This window comes from Sphaerulina musiva (assembly GCF_000320565.1).
Source record: "Sphaerulina musiva SO2202 unplaced genomic scaffold SEPMUscaffold_3, whole genome shotgun sequence".
Taxonomy (NCBI): Eukaryota; Fungi; Ascomycota; class Dothideomycetes; order Mycosphaerellales; family Mycosphaerellaceae; genus Sphaerulina; species Sphaerulina musiva.
Genome location: NW_016017385.1, coordinates 2,083,389 through 2,099,700, shown reverse-complemented (window position 1 = coordinate 2,099,700; position 16,312 = coordinate 2,083,389). Strand labels below are relative to the sequence as shown.

At 52.9% G+C, this 16,312-nt stretch overlaps 4 protein-coding genes across 4 annotated transcripts; 3 read left to right on the top strand and 1 right to left on the bottom strand.

Annotated features, from left to right (window-relative positions):
• Positions 1-129: 129 nt before the first annotated feature.
• Positions 130-3,117, top strand: SEPMUDRAFT_148322 (S-adenosyl-L-methionine-dependent methyltransferase). Its single transcript, XM_016904850.1, has one exon. It carries the CDS (start codon positions 143-145, stop codon positions 2,987-2,989), a length of 2,847 nt encoding a protein of 948 aa, XP_016762807.1. The 5' UTR covers positions 130-142; the 3' UTR covers positions 2,990-3,117.
• A 1,847-nt stretch (positions 3,118-4,964) lies between these two features.
• Positions 4,965-7,600, top strand: SEPMUDRAFT_148321 (uncharacterized protein). The gene is made up of 3 exons (XM_016904849.1): positions 4,965-5,438; positions 5,507-5,542; positions 5,671-7,600. Exons 1-3 carry the CDS (start codon positions 5,386-5,388, stop codon positions 7,430-7,432), a joined length of 1,851 nt encoding a protein of 616 aa, XP_016762806.1. The 5' UTR covers positions 4,965-5,385; the 3' UTR covers positions 7,433-7,600.
• Positions 7,601-8,319: 719 nt separating this feature from the next.
• On the top strand, positions 8,320-11,860 carry SEPMUDRAFT_148320 (Fungal_trans-domain-containing protein). Its single transcript, XM_016904848.1, has 3 exons — positions 8,320-8,655; positions 8,790-10,713; positions 10,793-11,860. The coding sequence occupies exons 1-3, from the start codon at positions 8,386-8,388 to the stop codon at positions 11,644-11,646; spliced, it is 3,048 nt and encodes a 1,015-aa protein (XP_016762805.1). The 5' UTR covers positions 8,320-8,385; the 3' UTR covers positions 11,647-11,860.
• Positions 11,861-12,546: 686 nt separating this feature from the next.
• On the bottom strand, positions 12,547-15,767 carry SEPMUDRAFT_148319 (MFS multidrug transporter). The gene is made up of 3 exons (XM_016904847.1): positions 15,009-15,767; positions 13,951-14,929; positions 12,547-13,893 (listed from the first exon to the last, which is right to left on the bottom strand). The coding sequence occupies exons 1-3, from the start codon at positions 15,082-15,084 to the stop codon at positions 13,116-13,118; spliced, it is 1,833 nt and encodes a 610-aa protein (XP_016762804.1). The 5' UTR covers positions 15,085-15,767; the 3' UTR covers positions 12,547-13,115.
• Between the last annotated feature and the right edge of the window lie 545 nt (positions 15,768-16,312).

Here is a 16,312-nt window from a genome sequence, read left to right as displayed (position 1 = left end):
GGTAGTGCCTACCCCCGGAATAGAGTTCTGAGAGCTAGAAGCCCGAACTAGAAATTCCAGTCGTGACCTCCATTCATTCGCACTTTGTTCTTCCTTCTTCACCACCCAACACTGCCACCAAAACACCTCCTCACTGGCAATCATGTCTCGCACAAAATACAGAGGCGGAGCGCGAGCACGAGGGCGTGCACGTGGTGGAGGCGGCGGGGGAGGTGGTGGTGGATCGAGAAACCAATTTCAGGACAACCGAGTCTCATTTGATAAAATCGAAAAGACCAACGAGAAATTCGAACGATTCTACAACACCATTGCCCTCGTGCCCGAAGGCCCCGAGCGCACCGCATTCTGGACACACTTACGCAAAGAATTGCCGAATTCGTGGCGCTTCACGGGATCGAAGGGACATGCTCTCTCGGTCAGAGACAATTTGGTCACTCGCTTCTTTCCCGTTCTGAGGGGAATTAAGCATGAAGGCAGGCCAGTGGATTTGCCAGAGCCCATTGGTTGGTATCCCAATGGGTTGGCATATTCCATGACTACACCGAAGAATGTCGTGAGGAAATATGAGCCCTTCAAGGACTTTCAGAGGTTCTTGGTCAGCGAGACTGGCGTGGGCAACATCAGTCGTCAAGAGGAGGTCAGCATGATTCCGCCGCTCTTGTTGGATGTCGAGCCACACCACACCGTGCTTGATCTGTGCGCTGCACCGGGCAGTAAGAGTGCGCAATTGGTAGAGCTATTGCATGCGGGTGAGGAGGATAGGGTTGCAAAAGCGATTGAGCAGGTCAAGCGTGGAGAGGTGAATGGAGAGGCCAGTGAAGATCACGGCCGTGCCACAGGCATTCTCATGGCCAATGATGTGAACTACCAACGCGCGCAAATGTTGGTGCATCAGGTCAAGCGCCTCAACTCGCCCAATCTGATTGTCACTAATCACGATGCGACCATGTTCCCTTCCATCGCGATGCCGTCGGGCAAGGATGGCTCAGGGAACAAGACGGGTAAGTGGCTCAAGTTTGACCGCATCCTGGCAGATGTCCCATGCAGTGGAGATGGTACATGCAGAAAGAACCCAGGCATTTGGAAAGACTGGACACCACAGAACGGTCTTGGACTATACATCACCCAAGTGAGGATCCTGACGAGAGCGTTGCAAATGCTAAAGGTGGGTGGCAGAGTCGTCTACAGTACCTGCAGTTTGAACCCAGTCGAGAACGAGGCGGTCATTGCATCCGCCATCGAGAGGTGCGGTGGATCTTCCAATATCAGACTTGTCGACTCGTCAGACAGATTACCCGAGCTTAAGCGAACACCCGGTCTGAAGGACTGGAGTATCATGAATCGCAATGGCACAATCTATGAGTCCTGGGCTGAAGCGGCGGGATTCGAGCAAGAGGGTAGTAAGATTGTTCCCGGCATGTTCCCTCCTGAAGCCGAAGAGGACATTCCACTCGAGAACTGCTGGCGTGTGTACCCACACCAGCAGAACACGGGCGGGTTCTTCATTGCTGCTCTTGAGAAATTGAGCGAAGTCCGTGCTAAGCCAGAAGACGAGAGCAAATCGCAGAACAGAAACTGGACATTCAACAAAGATGCCGTCCCTGAGAAGACTGCTTTCACCGAAACGATGGCAGAGATTGAGAAGGGACATCTCGACGAACCAAAACGTGTTGATGACGTGCCTACTGTCACTGCAGCCCCTCTGCAAAACAGCTCCACTGGAGACGCCCCTACTGTTTCCGGTGCGAAACGAGCAGCACCAGAAGAGTCTCCAGAGTCTCCAGCAAAGAAACAGCGGATCGGTGAGGCGGCGGCAGCTCCAGATACTGCCATGGCCGAGAATGGCCACAAGGTTGGTGTGACAGGCGAGGTCAAAGATGCAGTCCAAGAAGCGCCTTTCGAGAAGACTGTCCCTCCAGAATCTGCGCATCAGTCGAAGCGACGAGGTGCCGAGGCCAACGAGGAGGCTTTCAAATATCTCGACTCACAACACCCGGAACTGGTAGGTATTTACAACTTTTACGAACTTCACTCCGCATTCCCGCGCGATCGATTCTTGGTCCGAAATCCTGCTGGAGACCCGGTCAAGGGCATTTACTATACTGCAGAGTTGATCAAACAGATACTCGTGTCGAACGAGAATCGCGGGATGAAGTTTGTCCACGCTGGCGTCAAGATGTTTATGAAGCAGGATGCCCAGGGTCAAGACATTTGCAGATGGAGAATCCAAACCGAAGGGCTTCCCATCATCGAAGGCTGGGTTGGAGAAGGTCGAGTGGTGACATTGAAGAAGCGCAGCACGCTGAGAAAGCTCCTCGTGGAAATGTTTCCCAAGGTCGCCACTGACAAGCATGAAGACGGCACCGAGACAGGGGGTTGGAAGGAGTTGGGAGAAGTCGGCGAGGCGCTCAATGCTTTGGGCGGAGGCTGTTGCGTTCTCAGAGTCGAGGCAACTCCTGATGCAGGCGAGGATGAGTTCAAGGAGGGCTTGACGCTACCGCTCTGGAGGAGTAGAGCCAGTGTGAATCTCATGCTGCCCAAGGAGGATCGCAGGGCAATGCTTCTGCGCATCTACAACGAAGATGTCGAGCTGATCAACCACTCGGATCCTAAGCAGAATGGTGGAAAGGACTTCAAGGGCGAGGCCCAGTCCGAGCAGGAGAAGAAGAAGGAAGAAGCAGAAGTCCAGCAAGAGCCACAAGGGAGTGTATCGGGTCAGGCTGATGCGGAAGAGGTACAAGAGCGCATCAAGAAGGCAGATGATGAGGATGATGATGAGGCAATGGGAGGTGTAGCAGTCGATCAAGTTACAGGACTGCCAGCTACGGACTTGGGCGCTATTGCTCTTGAGCAGGACGCAATGACTGGTACCGACCAGATTGAGACACAGCGTCTCGCAGTCATGGAAGACGAGGACAGGAAGGTCGCTGAGGCGATGCCGGAGAGAGCGGGCGATGCAAATGCTGACACGTCGAACACGACTGTGTAAGAAAAGCAAGGCAGCTGACTGTGTCTGTGACGCGGTGTTCTTGGCCATTATCTGTGTGCCAGCATATATCTCCTACATGGTAGACTGCAGTTCACACACGAAAAAAGTATGTAGAATAGGAGGTAGCACGTAGCAGTCATTCCATGCCACATTGATGTTTATGACCTGCACGGTAGTAGGTAGGCAAGGTACATGTAGTTGGGGAATGGGGATGATAGTTGCAGTCTGCATATAGGAAGCTGACGGGCACAGCGGCCACAGCCACTCTTTGACAAAAAAAGGACGACGACCGATAATAGTTCCTATCAAGGGTGCAGGTGAGAGACTAGGGGTTTACAGTGGGTAAGTTCTTGATAGGCACTCCCCCGCGTCTAGATCTAACACCTCAGGTAGGAGGTAGCGTCTGCTGTAACAAAATGGAACAATTCCGCATCGAAACTTGCGCCCAAGTCTTGTTGCACTTCGTTTTAGGCACAATTGAATCTTGTTTGAATCTTCTTCAACAAGGTTGTTCTTCTTCTTCTTCTTCACAAGGTTGTTCTTCTTTTCCAGCCGCCCGTATATAGATAGGTAGATAAGGTACCGAGGCATCTACAGTATCTCATCCTGACAGCCAAGGGTCCAAGACCTCTCTTTTTCTTCCTACCTGGTAGTTAGAGGCTCCGACTCATTCTAGGGCTGGGCTGGCCGAGGCTGGGCTGGCCTGAGTCGATCAATCATGCTTTCTCTCTCTCTAGAGGAGGAGGATGGGGAGGATGGAAGTGAGACTTAGTGAGTACGAAGAGGGCACTGGGCAGGAGTGGATTAATCTATCGGATCTTGCCTGAAGGCTGATTTACCTATCATTTATGCCTGATTGCAAGCTGAATGATATGCCGAGCGCTAGTCTAGGTACACTTAGTACACTACTGTACACGCCCCCCCCCCCGTCCCCCTCTTCAATCCTGCTTGCCTGCCTGTCTGCCTGCCTGTCTGCAGAGCTACCCACTCACCCACCTACCCACCAATTTATTCATCTACTCATATCTCTCTCATTGCCAGAGTAGAGAGGTCTAAGTTAGATATCTAGGTAGGTAGGCGGAGGAGAGCGACATTTGGTCCCTGCTTGCTTGCTTTTTTTTTTCTCTTTTTGTTCGTCTGGGGGGATAGAGAGAGAGGCTTTTTTCGTTCTGACGGCTTTTAGGATGAACAACCTGGAAATCCTTCTTATGGTGATACGAGCCTTTTTTCCCCCATCAGCACATCACTGTCATCACTGTCATCATCGTCATCATCATCATCATCATCACACTGGCGCACGCCGTGTGAGATGTCCACTAATTCTTGTGTGTGTGTAATTGTGTATGTTTGTGAATTTCTCACCACTACGATAATGTAAAGTAGTAGACCAGTAGGTAGGAGGTAGACCGTAGGAGGTAGTAGATGGGAAAATCTTCTGCAGGCTAATAAGGTAGAGGGAATCGCCATCGGCCATCCCGCTGCCACGCGGCGGACGAGGGAGTGAGGGGGGGCACGTCGCCTACTAAGTTAAAGTGTAAGGGCCGTAAGGTACATGTACTCTGTAACTGTACCTGTGCACTACTGGAGATTCTAGGAAGTACTAACTTCTTCCAGCCGACACCTTTTTTCTCTTATCGCTCTGCCCTTGTCTGGACTCTGGAAGGATCGCGCGCGTGCGAATGAGAGAGAATGAGGAAGAGTGAGAGAGTGAGAGAGTGAGGAGTGAGGAGTGAGTGTGTGAGAGAGTGAGTGTGGCGCATCCGCATCCGCATCCACCATCCACACACTGCATACAGACAGCCTGGAGGTCAGGTAGGTCAGTATCGCTGCTGTCCGATCATGTGTCATCCTTCTTCTGCTCCTTCTCCTTCCTCCTCCTCCTCCTCCTCCTCCTCCTCTTCTTCTTCTCTCTTCTTTCTTCTTCTTCTTTCTTCTCGAATATATTCCCTTATTTAACCATTATTAAAAATACACCACTTTTCTTTGGGGGGAGAGAGGCAGAGGCAAATCTCTCTCTCACTCACTCTCCCACTCTCTCTCGTCCTTTGTTGCCCCCCCTCCACTGCCGCTGCCGCTGCTGCGCCTCTTGGCCCCCTCTTGAAAAAACAGAGGTGCCTTGCGCGCGATTGAATTTCCCTTCTTGCCCATGATGATCCGTAGGCGATTCCCGACATCTCTCGCGCCTTGGGATTCGCTGCGGCAATCAACTTCTACTACGAGCCCGGAATCACACCACCGGGACTGAGGAGACCTCGGGTTTTTCTCACTCTCACTCTCACCCTCTCCCTCTCTCCCGACCAGCAGCAGACCACCGTATCATCTGTGTTCTTTACTCTCCTCTTCTGCTCATACGCTCTTCTGGTGCTCGCCCTTCGCGGGCTGAGCCTGGGAAAATAATGTCTCTACAGCAGCGAGCTTTGTGGGGCACCGCGCCTCCGGAGCCTCGGAGGTAGGTAATCGAACATGAAGACTTTCCTGACATGTTGGGCTGGATTGTTGACTAGATTCATGTGCTAGTGTCTCTGCCAACTGGCCCACGGTTCTGTTCTCATGGTACGGATGGAGTTTTTTCCTCAAAAGAGGGTTCTTTTTTCTTTTCTAAAAAGAAAAAAAGAACAGCGATGCGTGTACACGAGAGAAAAAGTCATGTATGCTAATATGAAAGTGTGAGAATAATACAGGTGGTGCACTTGCTTCGCGGCCTTCATCATCGTGACGAGAGTTCTGGGCCGAAAAGTCCGAAGCAACAAGCTCTTTCGGGAAGATTGGACGATGCTAGCTTCGATTGTGCCTCTGTTCATTCGAATGATCTTGATTCACTTCGTTCTGACATATGGCACCAACAATGTCGAAACTGTGGGACAGCAGTTCACCGAGCGGCAATTACATCTGCGGAAGATCGGATCGATGCTCGTCTTACCTGCGAGGATCTTTTACGCGCTCTACATTTGGGTCTCCAAGTACACCATTTCCGAGTTTCTCAAGCGTATCACCGGCCGGATCTGGCGGAAACGATATGAATGGGTCCTGCAATGCATCCGGGTGTTTCTGGTGCTGACCTTCATTGCGGTCGTGATTGCGACCTTGAGTGAGTGTACACCGTTCGAACACTATTGGCAGGTCGAGCCGGACCCAGGGCCGCATTGCAGACAGGGCTTCGTGCAACTCCTCGTGATGGGATCGTGCGATGTGGTGACGGATATTCTTCTCGTGGCGTTTCCCATCCCCGTGGTTCTCAGCTCCGGTCAAACGTGGAAACGAAAGCTGCAAATGATTGCCCTCTTTGGCTTCTCGATTCTGATGATCGGCATCACTGCGACTCGCATGCCCAAGGTCATCATCCACGGAGGCAGACAGCAGTATCGGTCGGTGTGGGCATCCGGCGAGATCCTCGCTTCGGCGTTTGTCTCGAACGCGGTCATTCTCGGGTCATTCCTGCGGGACAAGGGCGAGAAGAAGAATAAGTTCCGCAAATACAGTGTCACGGAAAGTATCGAGCGGGCCGCCGTCAAGAGGCCGAAGTTGACACGATTGCAATCCAATGAGAGCGACGAGGAACTGTTCTATGCTCTGGGCTGCAGACCTCCTGAGCATTTACGATCCCCACCCAACTACTCTGCTCGACCTGCACCTCCTGCACTTTCGGCATGTGAGACGGCAGCAAACGGTACGCTCCATGAGCGAGCGGACACCTCCCTCGGGGCGCTCATTGATGGGGACGAGAGCGACGAGGACAATGACGGAGACGTGTCGCCTGCACAGATGAGACTCGCGCAAGTATTGCCCTCCCCCGCACCTTCGACGGCGCCTGGATCTCACGACGTCGACGATCAATCCTGGGCCAGCAGATCGAGAAAGGCCAGCAACACGAGCTCGGCGGGACCAGGAATTTCTGCATACGACTTTGCACACGGACCTGACAGTTTCGATGGACACGCTCGGTCTGCCTCTGCATTCTTGCGCAATGTCGGCGGCCGCTTCCACGTGCGCGACCATGCACACGACAATCGAGATCGTGGCTCATCGCCCCATCACCATCACCGACACGCTCACCGCATGCCGACTGCAGCATCGGCCCCGATTGGGGTGTTGGGTCCTATGCTCGAAAGACACGAGACGGATGTGACGCTGCAGGATGCGGGAGGACTGTTAATGTCCAGTCCGTTCAGCGCGAATCCACCAGAATTGCACGCGCCGGCATGGTCCAGCCCTGCCCGACGAGTTCGAGTTGATGCGGAAGACATTGAGCTGGAAGACATTGGCGGACTCCTATCCGACGACCGAGAAGCCAGTGCTGCGGCGTTGCGTCGAGTGATGGAACGTCGAGAATCTCGACAGGACGGAGGGAGTGCTGCCGGCCCATCTCAGCAGCAGCAGCAGCCGGGCGGATTTGATGACATGGTATTGCACGATCTAGGAGGGCTGATCGGCGGCGGCAGGTGAAGATGAGGTTTTTGTTGGGCGGATTGGTTGGTTGGTTGGTTGGCATTGTTGACTTGTTGTGGTTTGAGATACCCCCGCGCGTTACCTTTTTGTAAAGAAGACTTCATTATGATGATGATGATCATTATTATTATTACTATTACTATTACTATTGTCCATATATTACAATCCCTTCTTGGTCTCTCTTTTTGCATAACCTATGCATAGGTAGGTAAGGTAAGATTGGGTACATTACCTACCTCCTCCTAAGGTCACAAAAGGGTCTTCTTCCTCTGCCTCAGGCCAAAAACAACACAGTCTCCGACTGATAGCTTGATACCTGCAGGATCTACAGTACTTTAGTGAGTTCTAGTAGCTACCTACATAAGCTAGCCTACCTTACTGCTCTAATCTTATCTTTTCTTTTCTTTTTTTGCAAATGCGATCGAGTAAGAAACGATTTCCCCGTATTCCCTGCCCTATATAGTACAAGCATGTAAGCAAGTAAGCAAGTACATGTAGGTCTAGGTAGGTAAGCAAGTAAGCCAAGGGGATATATAGGGCAAAGCATACGCTCGAGAGAGAGAGAGAGACAGACCGAGGTATTTTCAGCTGTAGTAGTAGTAGTAGTAGTAGTGATAGTGGTAGTACTTGTGTACTATGTAGTTTAGTTACCGTACCTAGGTAGATACTAGGTAGATAGATACCTCAAGGCATGTAGTCTGAGTCCGGATTTCGGAGGTTTGCATCCCGTCTTTTTCCTCTTACCGACTTGCTACTAGACTACTACGAGGCAAGGTGTGGTACTAGTCACTGAGGTGTGGATTGGACTTTTGGATTTTCAAAAAATGATACAATATAGAGAGGATGGACTTTCGCATCTCGCCGACGACATGAGGTTGCCGTGTGTGCCTTCCATGACTTTTGGCTGCCCCTCGTGACTTGCCTGACTCGACCGACCGCCCCGACCGACGATGCCGCTGTCTGGCTCTGGCTCTGGATCTGGTTCTGGCTCTGGTTCTGGTGTTGCTGCTGCTGCCGGTAATCATAATATCAAGAAGAGGCCACTCACCCCGGACGACGCTGTCTCCACCACCTCCTCCTCCGCCGCTGCCAATACCACCGCTGCCACCTCCACCTCCACCTCCTCCACCAACACCAATACCACCACCGCCACCGCCACCGGCGCGTCGACGACTAATTTTCGAAATGTCTCGGCGTGCAATCGGTGTCGGAATCGCAAGGTAAGTCCCGATCCCCGCCCCCCCGACCTACGGTATACATGTATCTATGCATCATCATCCATTAACGGTGCATGAACAACTGTGGCACATGCTTGTTTCTCTGCGGCTGATGATGTATGGATGGCTGCGTGTAGAATCGATGCGATCAAAAACTGCCCAAGTGCACCAACTGCGAAAAAGTCAACGTGAGATGCGTCGGCTTCGATCCCGTCAGCAAGCGTGAGATTCCTCGAAGCTATGTCTATTATCTCGAAACCAGAGTCCACAATCTCGAGGCTCTCCTCAATACCCATGCCATTCCCTACCCGCCCCCAAGCCAGGACTTCGCCATTAGCGATACCATCAAACCGGGCATCAATGTTCCCTTTCCCGTGCAAGAAGACGCCACTCCACACGTGTCTTCTGAGCCCGCCCAAGTCCAGCCCGCCCAGTCGACTCTCGATCCCGCGCTGAGGGATCAGGAAGAGGGCGAACGGCTGGAGAAGCTGGTCAACGATGTCGGCATGGTCTCCGTGCAGGGCGCGGGTGATGCACGCCTGCTGGGCTCTGCCACCTCGGGCATCTCTTTTGCCCGTGTGGTCTTCGCTGCTGTGAAGAGGTCGGTGAACCAAACGCCCACGCCTGCCGAGCACGCAGGCGCGAAACCGGCCACTAAGCTGTCTGCTTCCGAGACTGCGGGCGGCGCGACCACGATGCGAGATTCATTCTTTGGCCTCCATACTAAGCCAACCATCAAGCCAGCTCCCTTTCCAGACAGGGAACTGGGTCTCCGCCTGACTGAACTCTACTTTGAGCACGCGAACCCACAGATACCCGTGCTCCATCGAGGAGAGTTCATGATTCTCTTCGATCGCGTCTATGCCGCAGATGCGAAGAAGAGAACTCCTCGAGAGCTGTACATATTGAACATCGTCTTTGCCATTGGATCCGGTATCATCGTGGACACATCGATCCATGAACCGCCCGTGGCCGCCACCGACTCGACCACGGACTCCGGACCACCGAATAAGAAGAGACAGAGGGTCGCAAATCACCAACACCAGCCCGAGGAATATCACAGCTCTGCCATTATCCATCTCGAAAGTTTCCTGGGCTCTGCCTCTGCGGGTGAGGGAGTGGGCGGTGGTCTCGAGGAGCTACAGGCCGTCTTACTGCTGGCAGGGCTGGCTCTGCTGCGGCCTGTGGCACCAGGACTGTGGTACATCATCGGCGTGGCGGTACGTCTGAGTATTGATTTGGGCCTGCACATCGAAGACATTGATCATGATCTCGACAACAGAGCGACGCATCCGGATGTCGATCTTTCCAACGATGGCTTAGGTCGCAAGCAGTGGACTCGAGACCTGCGTCGGAGACTCTGGTGGTGCGTCTTCAACCTCGACAGGCTGGTGTCGTCATGTGTGGGACGACCAGTGTCTGTCAGTGAGGCAGTCGTCACGACGGAATTCCCAAGTATGCTGGACGACAAATACATCACACCGGCGGGCTTTTTCAAGCCCCCCAACTATGTGGAGCGCCCGAGCTACAAACTCGTCACGCGCCATTATATTCGGCTGAGACTGCTGCAATCCGAGATCCTCCAAGTGTTGCAGCAGCGCCAAGCAGACCAAGCGCGCAGACTGGGTGCGAACAGTGGCAACGATTTTATCTTGACGGGACTCGAGTCGCCCTTCCTCCGGCCTTTCCACTCCTTCCGAGATTGGCGTGCCAATGTCGACCGGAGACTGCTCGACTGGAAAGAGACATCACCCCCGCAGTACGACACTGGCGTCGGCTTCAATCCGTTGTTTCTGGACTTGAATTATTGGCAAACGGTCATCATGCTGTACAGACAGTCTTTGTCGGTGCCCGAGCAGCTTGCAAACGAGCTGAGTCCTGCGACGGGAGACGATGTACAGAGCCCCGGCAACGTGAACTTCGAGCACGAAGAAGACAAGCAGATGGTCTTTCTCAAGGTTGCGGAGGCAGGACAGATGGTATTGCGGATATACCGACAACTTCACCGGCTGAAGCTGGTCAACTATACCTTCTTGGCAACCCATCATTTGTTCATCAGTGGTAAGTGGGGCGGCTGCAGCAGCAACAGTGAGGCTGTGAGAGGGAGAGAGGGAGAGGCTGCTTGTGCTGACACCGTCAGGGATATCATTCCTCTACGCCATTTGGCACTCCACACTAGTGCGATCACAAATGACGATCGACGACGTGGATTTTACCGTCTTGGCCGCCACTTCTGTCCTAGGCGACCTCATACCCATGTGCCCTCCGGCAGAGGCATGTCGAGATTCATTTGTGCGCATGAGCAAGGCCACGATATCCATGGTGATGAGCACCACAGGATTTGGAAATCGCTCCACTCTGGGCACACAGGGGCTCAACAGTTCGGAAGGATACTTGGGAGGAGGGTTCCTCGAAGCGAACCGAGTCAAGCAGGAAGCACAACAGACCTTGTCCAATCCCACCAGTCGGCGGCAACTGCCCAAATTCGACATGAATCTCAGAGAGCTGTTCTCTGAAGAAGAAATCGCGAGCCGCCCACTCCATCACCAGGCTAAACTACAGGGATTCTTACGACACATCCCCCCGCAGCAGCCTGCGATTTCTCCACAGCCCCCCACCACTACCAGTCCACGAAACAGTGATACTGCATCGCAATCTTCACAGATGCAGGCGCGCCCACCAGGGGGTTCACCTGGCGGTGGCGGCGCACCATTCCCACAACCGCCTCCTGGCCCACCCACTACTGCCTATCGACCCTTTACCGCGGACACGCTCTCGGGTGCCAGCTCGACGGAACAGGACTACTCGCTTGACCATCTGGATTTCCTCGGCGACTTCCCCAGCACAGATGCCAGCAGTTCCCACAATCATTTCTGGGGTCATGCAAGCGATGGCGCCGATCTCGGATTTGGGAACGGTGGTGGATTTGACGCCAGTGGAGCATGGGAGGCATCGGGAGAAGTGTTTGATACCTTTTTCTTTGGAAATGTATGATTCATCCAAGGCTATTTTATTCTTACCCAAGCCTCTCTCTCTCTCTCTGTGTGTGTGACGACCGAGTTCTGTCTGCTTGATCTCTCTGTTATATATATATAGCTAAGGGTAGGGTGAGGCGGGATAGCATATACATTAGGTACTTACCTACATAGGTATCCGCCTACCAGACCCAGGTTCAGGTTCAGGTTCAGGTTCAGTACTGTAGTAGTACCCAGGTAGTACCAAACTTAGGTACATGTACAGTAGGTAGGTATATACATGTACCTACCTAACTAGGTAGTTTCTATTCCTGTCCCCTCTTCTGCAATATATACCATTTACCGCCCTAAGCGATGGGAAAAAAAAAAGAATTATACGAGAAATTCGAAACTAATAAGGTACCTAACCTACCAAGCTAATATGTACCTGTAGTCTCCTAGTTTGGTATTTGCATGTACCTACCTACAGGCTACCTCCATGTGTACCGTACTTACTTGCCTAAGGTATTGTACCTACATATATCTACCCAAGTCTGGTAACTACATGTACATGTGGGTCTGTCTAGCTTCGTATACAAGCGAGGTATGTATGTATGTAGGTATGTTCCTGGTATGTATATCGAATAAGGAATGGGAAATGACTATCTGCATGTTACATGTTACATGTACATGTACCTTACCTATATCGATATAGACCTGAACAGTTGGAGGAGGAGGAGGAGGAAGAGAGAATAAAACGCCGATTTGTTTTGTTCAATCGATGGATTGATAAAGGGAAGGAAGGGAGGGAGGAAGGAAAGAGGAAAAGGAAGGAAAGAGGAAAAGGAAGGAAAGGAAGGAAGAGAAGGAAGGGAGGAAAGAAAGGAGAGCATGGAAAGGAAAGTACCTAGGAAGGAAAGAAAGAAAGAAAGAAAAGACGAAAGGAACGAGTAGAATACATCTGTGTGGGTGGGTATTGCATGATTAAATTATGCTCATGAGCATTTCACTCGGAATTTTGAAAATGCCACCTCCCTGTTCCTCCTCCTTCTTAACCACTTTCCTGTGCTTCCTCCCTCCTCCTCCTCCAATGCTGTTTTCGTGCCGTATCATGCCAGAGAAAAAGAAAGAGCCCGCTCTCTGGAGCTATTTACTTACAAAGGGTATCATAGAGCGCCTGGTCCCATGCCGAGAGTGAAAGGTTCACCAAAAAGCCCAATACCGAAATACAATCCTCCGAAAAAGAAAGAAAAAGAGTTCCAATTCTCCATCCAAAAGTAACACCCATTTCCAATCCAACCCTTTTTCCAAGTCGGTGGCACCCATGCCCCTGTGTTGATGCTCAATGTAGGTAATATCAAGTCGCTCAAAAATCCTCCAAAAGAGTCGTTTATTAACAAAAATAGTAGATTTGCGTCAAGCATGTGAGTGAGTGAGTGAGTGTGTGTGTGTGTGTGTGTGTGTGTGAGAGAGTGTGTGTGCGAGCGCGAATCAATCGAGCTGGCGCGCCTATGTGCTGCTGTGGGAGCGGCCGTGAAGATTTCGTCGAACATCGAGGGAGAATCGATCCAGGAGGGGCGAATTGGGTGCACCAAACAGGTCCTCGTCCTCGGCAACAGCCATACCGGATCCGTATTCCGCGGACCCAGCAATGTCTGACGCGGTGGGCGGCGGTGCGAGGACCACCTTCTCCGACTCAAAGGTACGTCGTCTCTCCTCAACCATGAACAGGCTGATGGTGACACCCATGGTGGCGACAAGAACGTTGACCCACCAGGGCAGAACGAGTGTGCCTATCGAGAGCCCAGCCGACTGGAGAAGACCAGACACGGTGGGACCAAAGGCTCGACACGCGCTAGCAGCTGATGCAGCGGCACCGTTCAATGATCCAAGGACTTTTGCAGATGGCGCTGCGTTGGCCAGCATGATGCTGCTGGATGGGAAAGCGAATGCCTGTGCGGTCACTTTCCAGACCAGGGCCATGTATATGCATGGTAGCTTGAGCGAGTCGGGAACCAGCGAAATGTACGGCACCAGCAGGTAGAGAAAAGGATAGGTGAAAACCACACTGCGGTAGGTCCAGAGGCTGCCCAGTTTGCGATTGACAATGGGAAAGACCAGGATCGTGGCAAGCATCTGTATGATGCCTTGTATGGACAAAATCCCTCCGATTGTCTTGGTGGAGAGCTCGAAACCTCCCGTGAACTTGAATGGCAGTTGAGGCGGGGTATCGGATTTGGGCATACTGAGCAGGACCGGAAGGAGTTGCTCTGCGGAAATGGTGTGACTGTGACTGGCATTAGCTGCAATCATCCTGCAAATATACGTGTGCACTCGGACATACTATGCCAGAATGCCATATCCGGCAATATTCAACATTACTTGTTTCGTGAACGCGTTGGAAATGGCGAATTTCGTCTTTTGCTGTTCCTCGCGAAGGGCCTCTTCGACATCTCGTTGCGCATTCAGTTCGTCGTCGTCGTTGAGAGAAGTGCGAGGCGATCCATCGATAGAGCGATATGCTGGGGGCGGAAGCCCTGCCAGGTTGGTCGGGGCGAGTTCGGGAGACGAGGCGGCGCTGCTGTAATCCGGGGGCAGGTCATCGACCAACACCATCGTCTCTTCGGACATGTCGTTCTTGCAGGTCGAGAGCCATGCAACTGGCTTGCGCTGCACCTTTGCAATGATCCAGTTGCCGATCTCGATCCCACAATCTCTGCGATGCTTGTGATCTTCATGCGTCTCTTGCAGAAACAACACTCCAACCACCATGCTGAACACCACGACTCCAGTACACACCAGATTCGTGAGGAGATACGGGAACGCGGCGAAGATGGAACCTTCATGGAAGGCACCAGGATAATTCTTCACCGGATCGGCCAAGGAACCTCCTAGGGCAGCTCCTACCATGGCACCCAGACACCACACAGTGGGCATGATGGCATATGCACGGGCTTGGTGGGCTTCCACTTTCACAACCTCGTTGACCGTCGTCTGCAACACCCCAATGTTTCCATTCAGAGCGCCGCCCACAGCGCGAGCGAACAATGCGAGTGGGAGATTGCGCGCAAAGCCGAACATCAGCATGCTGATACCGGTGCCAGCCAGTCCAGTCAGCAGGATGGGCTTGCGTCCGAGCCGATCACTCAGACTCCCCCAGAAACCGGCGCCCACGCATTCTGCAGCGGCGAAGACGGATGTAACGAGACCAGCGTAGAGAGCGGTTCGAGTGTGATCGTCGGTAACGTCGAACGATTCGATCATGTAATAGATGTATGGGAAGATGGACATGAAGGCAATGGGCTCGCATATCCGACATATTCCTAGTACACAATGTCAGCGACGGGGGGTCGATGATCGATCATGGACGTTATGAAGAGGGAGCGAAGCATGCATACATACCCAATACTGCGAGCTGCTTGTAGGGGAACGCCTTGGAGACCGGAGAGGTAGTGCTGTAGCCGGGAGAGGAAGACATGGCGAAGAAGGGTGCACTGCAAGTGCCTTAGGCGTAGATGGCGGTTGTGCCAAGCGGATGCCAGGCGCAGGAGTAGAATGCTCAGGTGGACAAGCAGGCAGGTAGGTTAAGCCAGGCAGGTAGGTAAGGTAGGTACAGTAGCTAGGTCGGTACCTTAGGTAGCTAGGTAGGGTAGGTGGGTAGGTGGGTGAGTGGGCAGGCAGGCAGGCGGGTAGACGAAGGCGCAGGGCGGTATATGTCTAATAGGTGTCTGGTGGCGGAAGCGGTCAAGGACACTCGGTGAATGATGATGAGTGATGTGATCCCCGGGAAGCTCGCATCAAATAGAGTGGGCTCGTAACGCAGGAACGGCACAGCTTGTCGCACCGAAGAAAGAAGACTTGGTTTGCCTGCAGGCGAGCAAGCGTGCGTGGGTGTGTGGGTGCGTGTGTGTGTGCGTGCGTGTGAACGAGGACCCGGACAGGAAAGAAGCAGACAGAACAGGACAAGACGAGACGAGACGAATCGAAACGAAACGAAGCGGAACGAGACAGGATAGGATAGGACAGGTCGGACAGGATGGGATAGGATAGGAGGGAATGGGATGGGGTGAAATGGGATGAAATGGGATGGAATGGGAATGGGAATAGGATATTCGATAGGGATAGGGATAGGGATAGGGATAGGATAGGACGAAGAGAATGATGGAAGGTCTCACTTGCTTGGGGGCAATCGATAAGGCCAGGCCGATGCTGCTGTTCCATTATTTTTCAGCGCGTACCTTAATTCGTGCGGCACGAGAGGACAAACAGAGTCACAGTCGTTCATCTTGCGAGATCCAAGGCGCACGGAGGGACCAGGGCAGCCCCTGAAGCCGCCAGAGCTTGCGGATGCACCTGCTTGGGAGCCGGTTTGGGCCCCGGGATCGACGGCGCGTGGGTGCCATGGCCACACAAGACCATCGTCAGACTGGGACATCATATACAGTGTCAAATGGCACCGAGCGTCGAGCGACACGCGCAGCGTAGCGCAGCGAAAGTTACGTGGAGAGGGAAGAGCTAAAACAGCTGTGCTGTGCCGCGATCATGCAGTGTACAAGGCTCAGCCCCTAGCGGATCGCTCAGCGGCACGGCGCCTGCTGGCACCAGTTCCGGCACCGGGGCTCTGGGAATCTTAGCCATCGCCTGTCATTCGCTGCGAGCCTCGCGGGGAAGACGGATGAGGCGAAACCTGCCTCAGTAGTGCGTCC

What these genes read in the sequence shown, in the direction of transcription:
- SEPMUDRAFT_148322 (XM_016904850.1), top strand. Translation starts at nt 143, where the DNA reads ATGTCTCGCACAAAATACAGAGGCGGAGCGCGAGCACGAGGGCGTGCA.
- SEPMUDRAFT_148321 (XM_016904849.1), top strand. Translation starts at nt 5,386, where the DNA reads ATGTCTCTACAGCAGCGAGCTTTGTGGGGCACCGCGCCTCCGGAGCCT. An exon ending in GCGCCTCCGGAGCCTCGGAG is followed by an intron (nt 5,439 to 5,506) that starts GTAGGTAATCGA and finishes TTCATGTGCTAG; the next exon opens with TGTCTCTGCCAACTGGCCCA. An exon ending in CCCACGGTTCTGTTCTCATG is followed by an intron (nt 5,543 to 5,670) that starts GTACGGATGGAG and finishes AGAATAATACAG; the next exon opens with GTGGTGCACTTGCTTCGCGG.
- SEPMUDRAFT_148320 (XM_016904848.1), top strand. Translation starts at nt 8,386, where the DNA reads ATGCCGCTGTCTGGCTCTGGCTCTGGATCTGGTTCTGGCTCTGGTTCT. An exon ending in ATCGGTGTCGGAATCGCAAG is followed by an intron (nt 8,656 to 8,789) that starts GTAAGTCCCGAT and finishes GGCTGCGTGTAG; the next exon opens with AATCGATGCGATCAAAAACT. An exon ending in CCATCATTTGTTCATCAGTG is followed by an intron (nt 10,714 to 10,792) that starts GTAAGTGGGGCG and finishes TGACACCGTCAG; the next exon opens with GGATATCATTCCTCTACGCC.
- SEPMUDRAFT_148319 (XM_016904847.1), bottom strand. Translation starts at nt 15,084, where the DNA reads ATGTCTTCCTCTCCCGGCTACAGCACTACCTCTCCGGTCTCCAAGGCG. An exon ending in CAAGCAGCTCGCAGTATTGG is followed by an intron (nt 14,930 to 15,008) that starts GTATGTATGCAT and finishes ATTGTGTACTAG; the next exon opens with GAATATGTCGGATATGCGAG. An exon ending in GGATATGGCATTCTGGCATA is followed by an intron (nt 13,894 to 13,950) that starts GTATGTCCGAGT and finishes TGCCAGTCACAG; the next exon opens with TCACACCATTTCCGCAGAGC.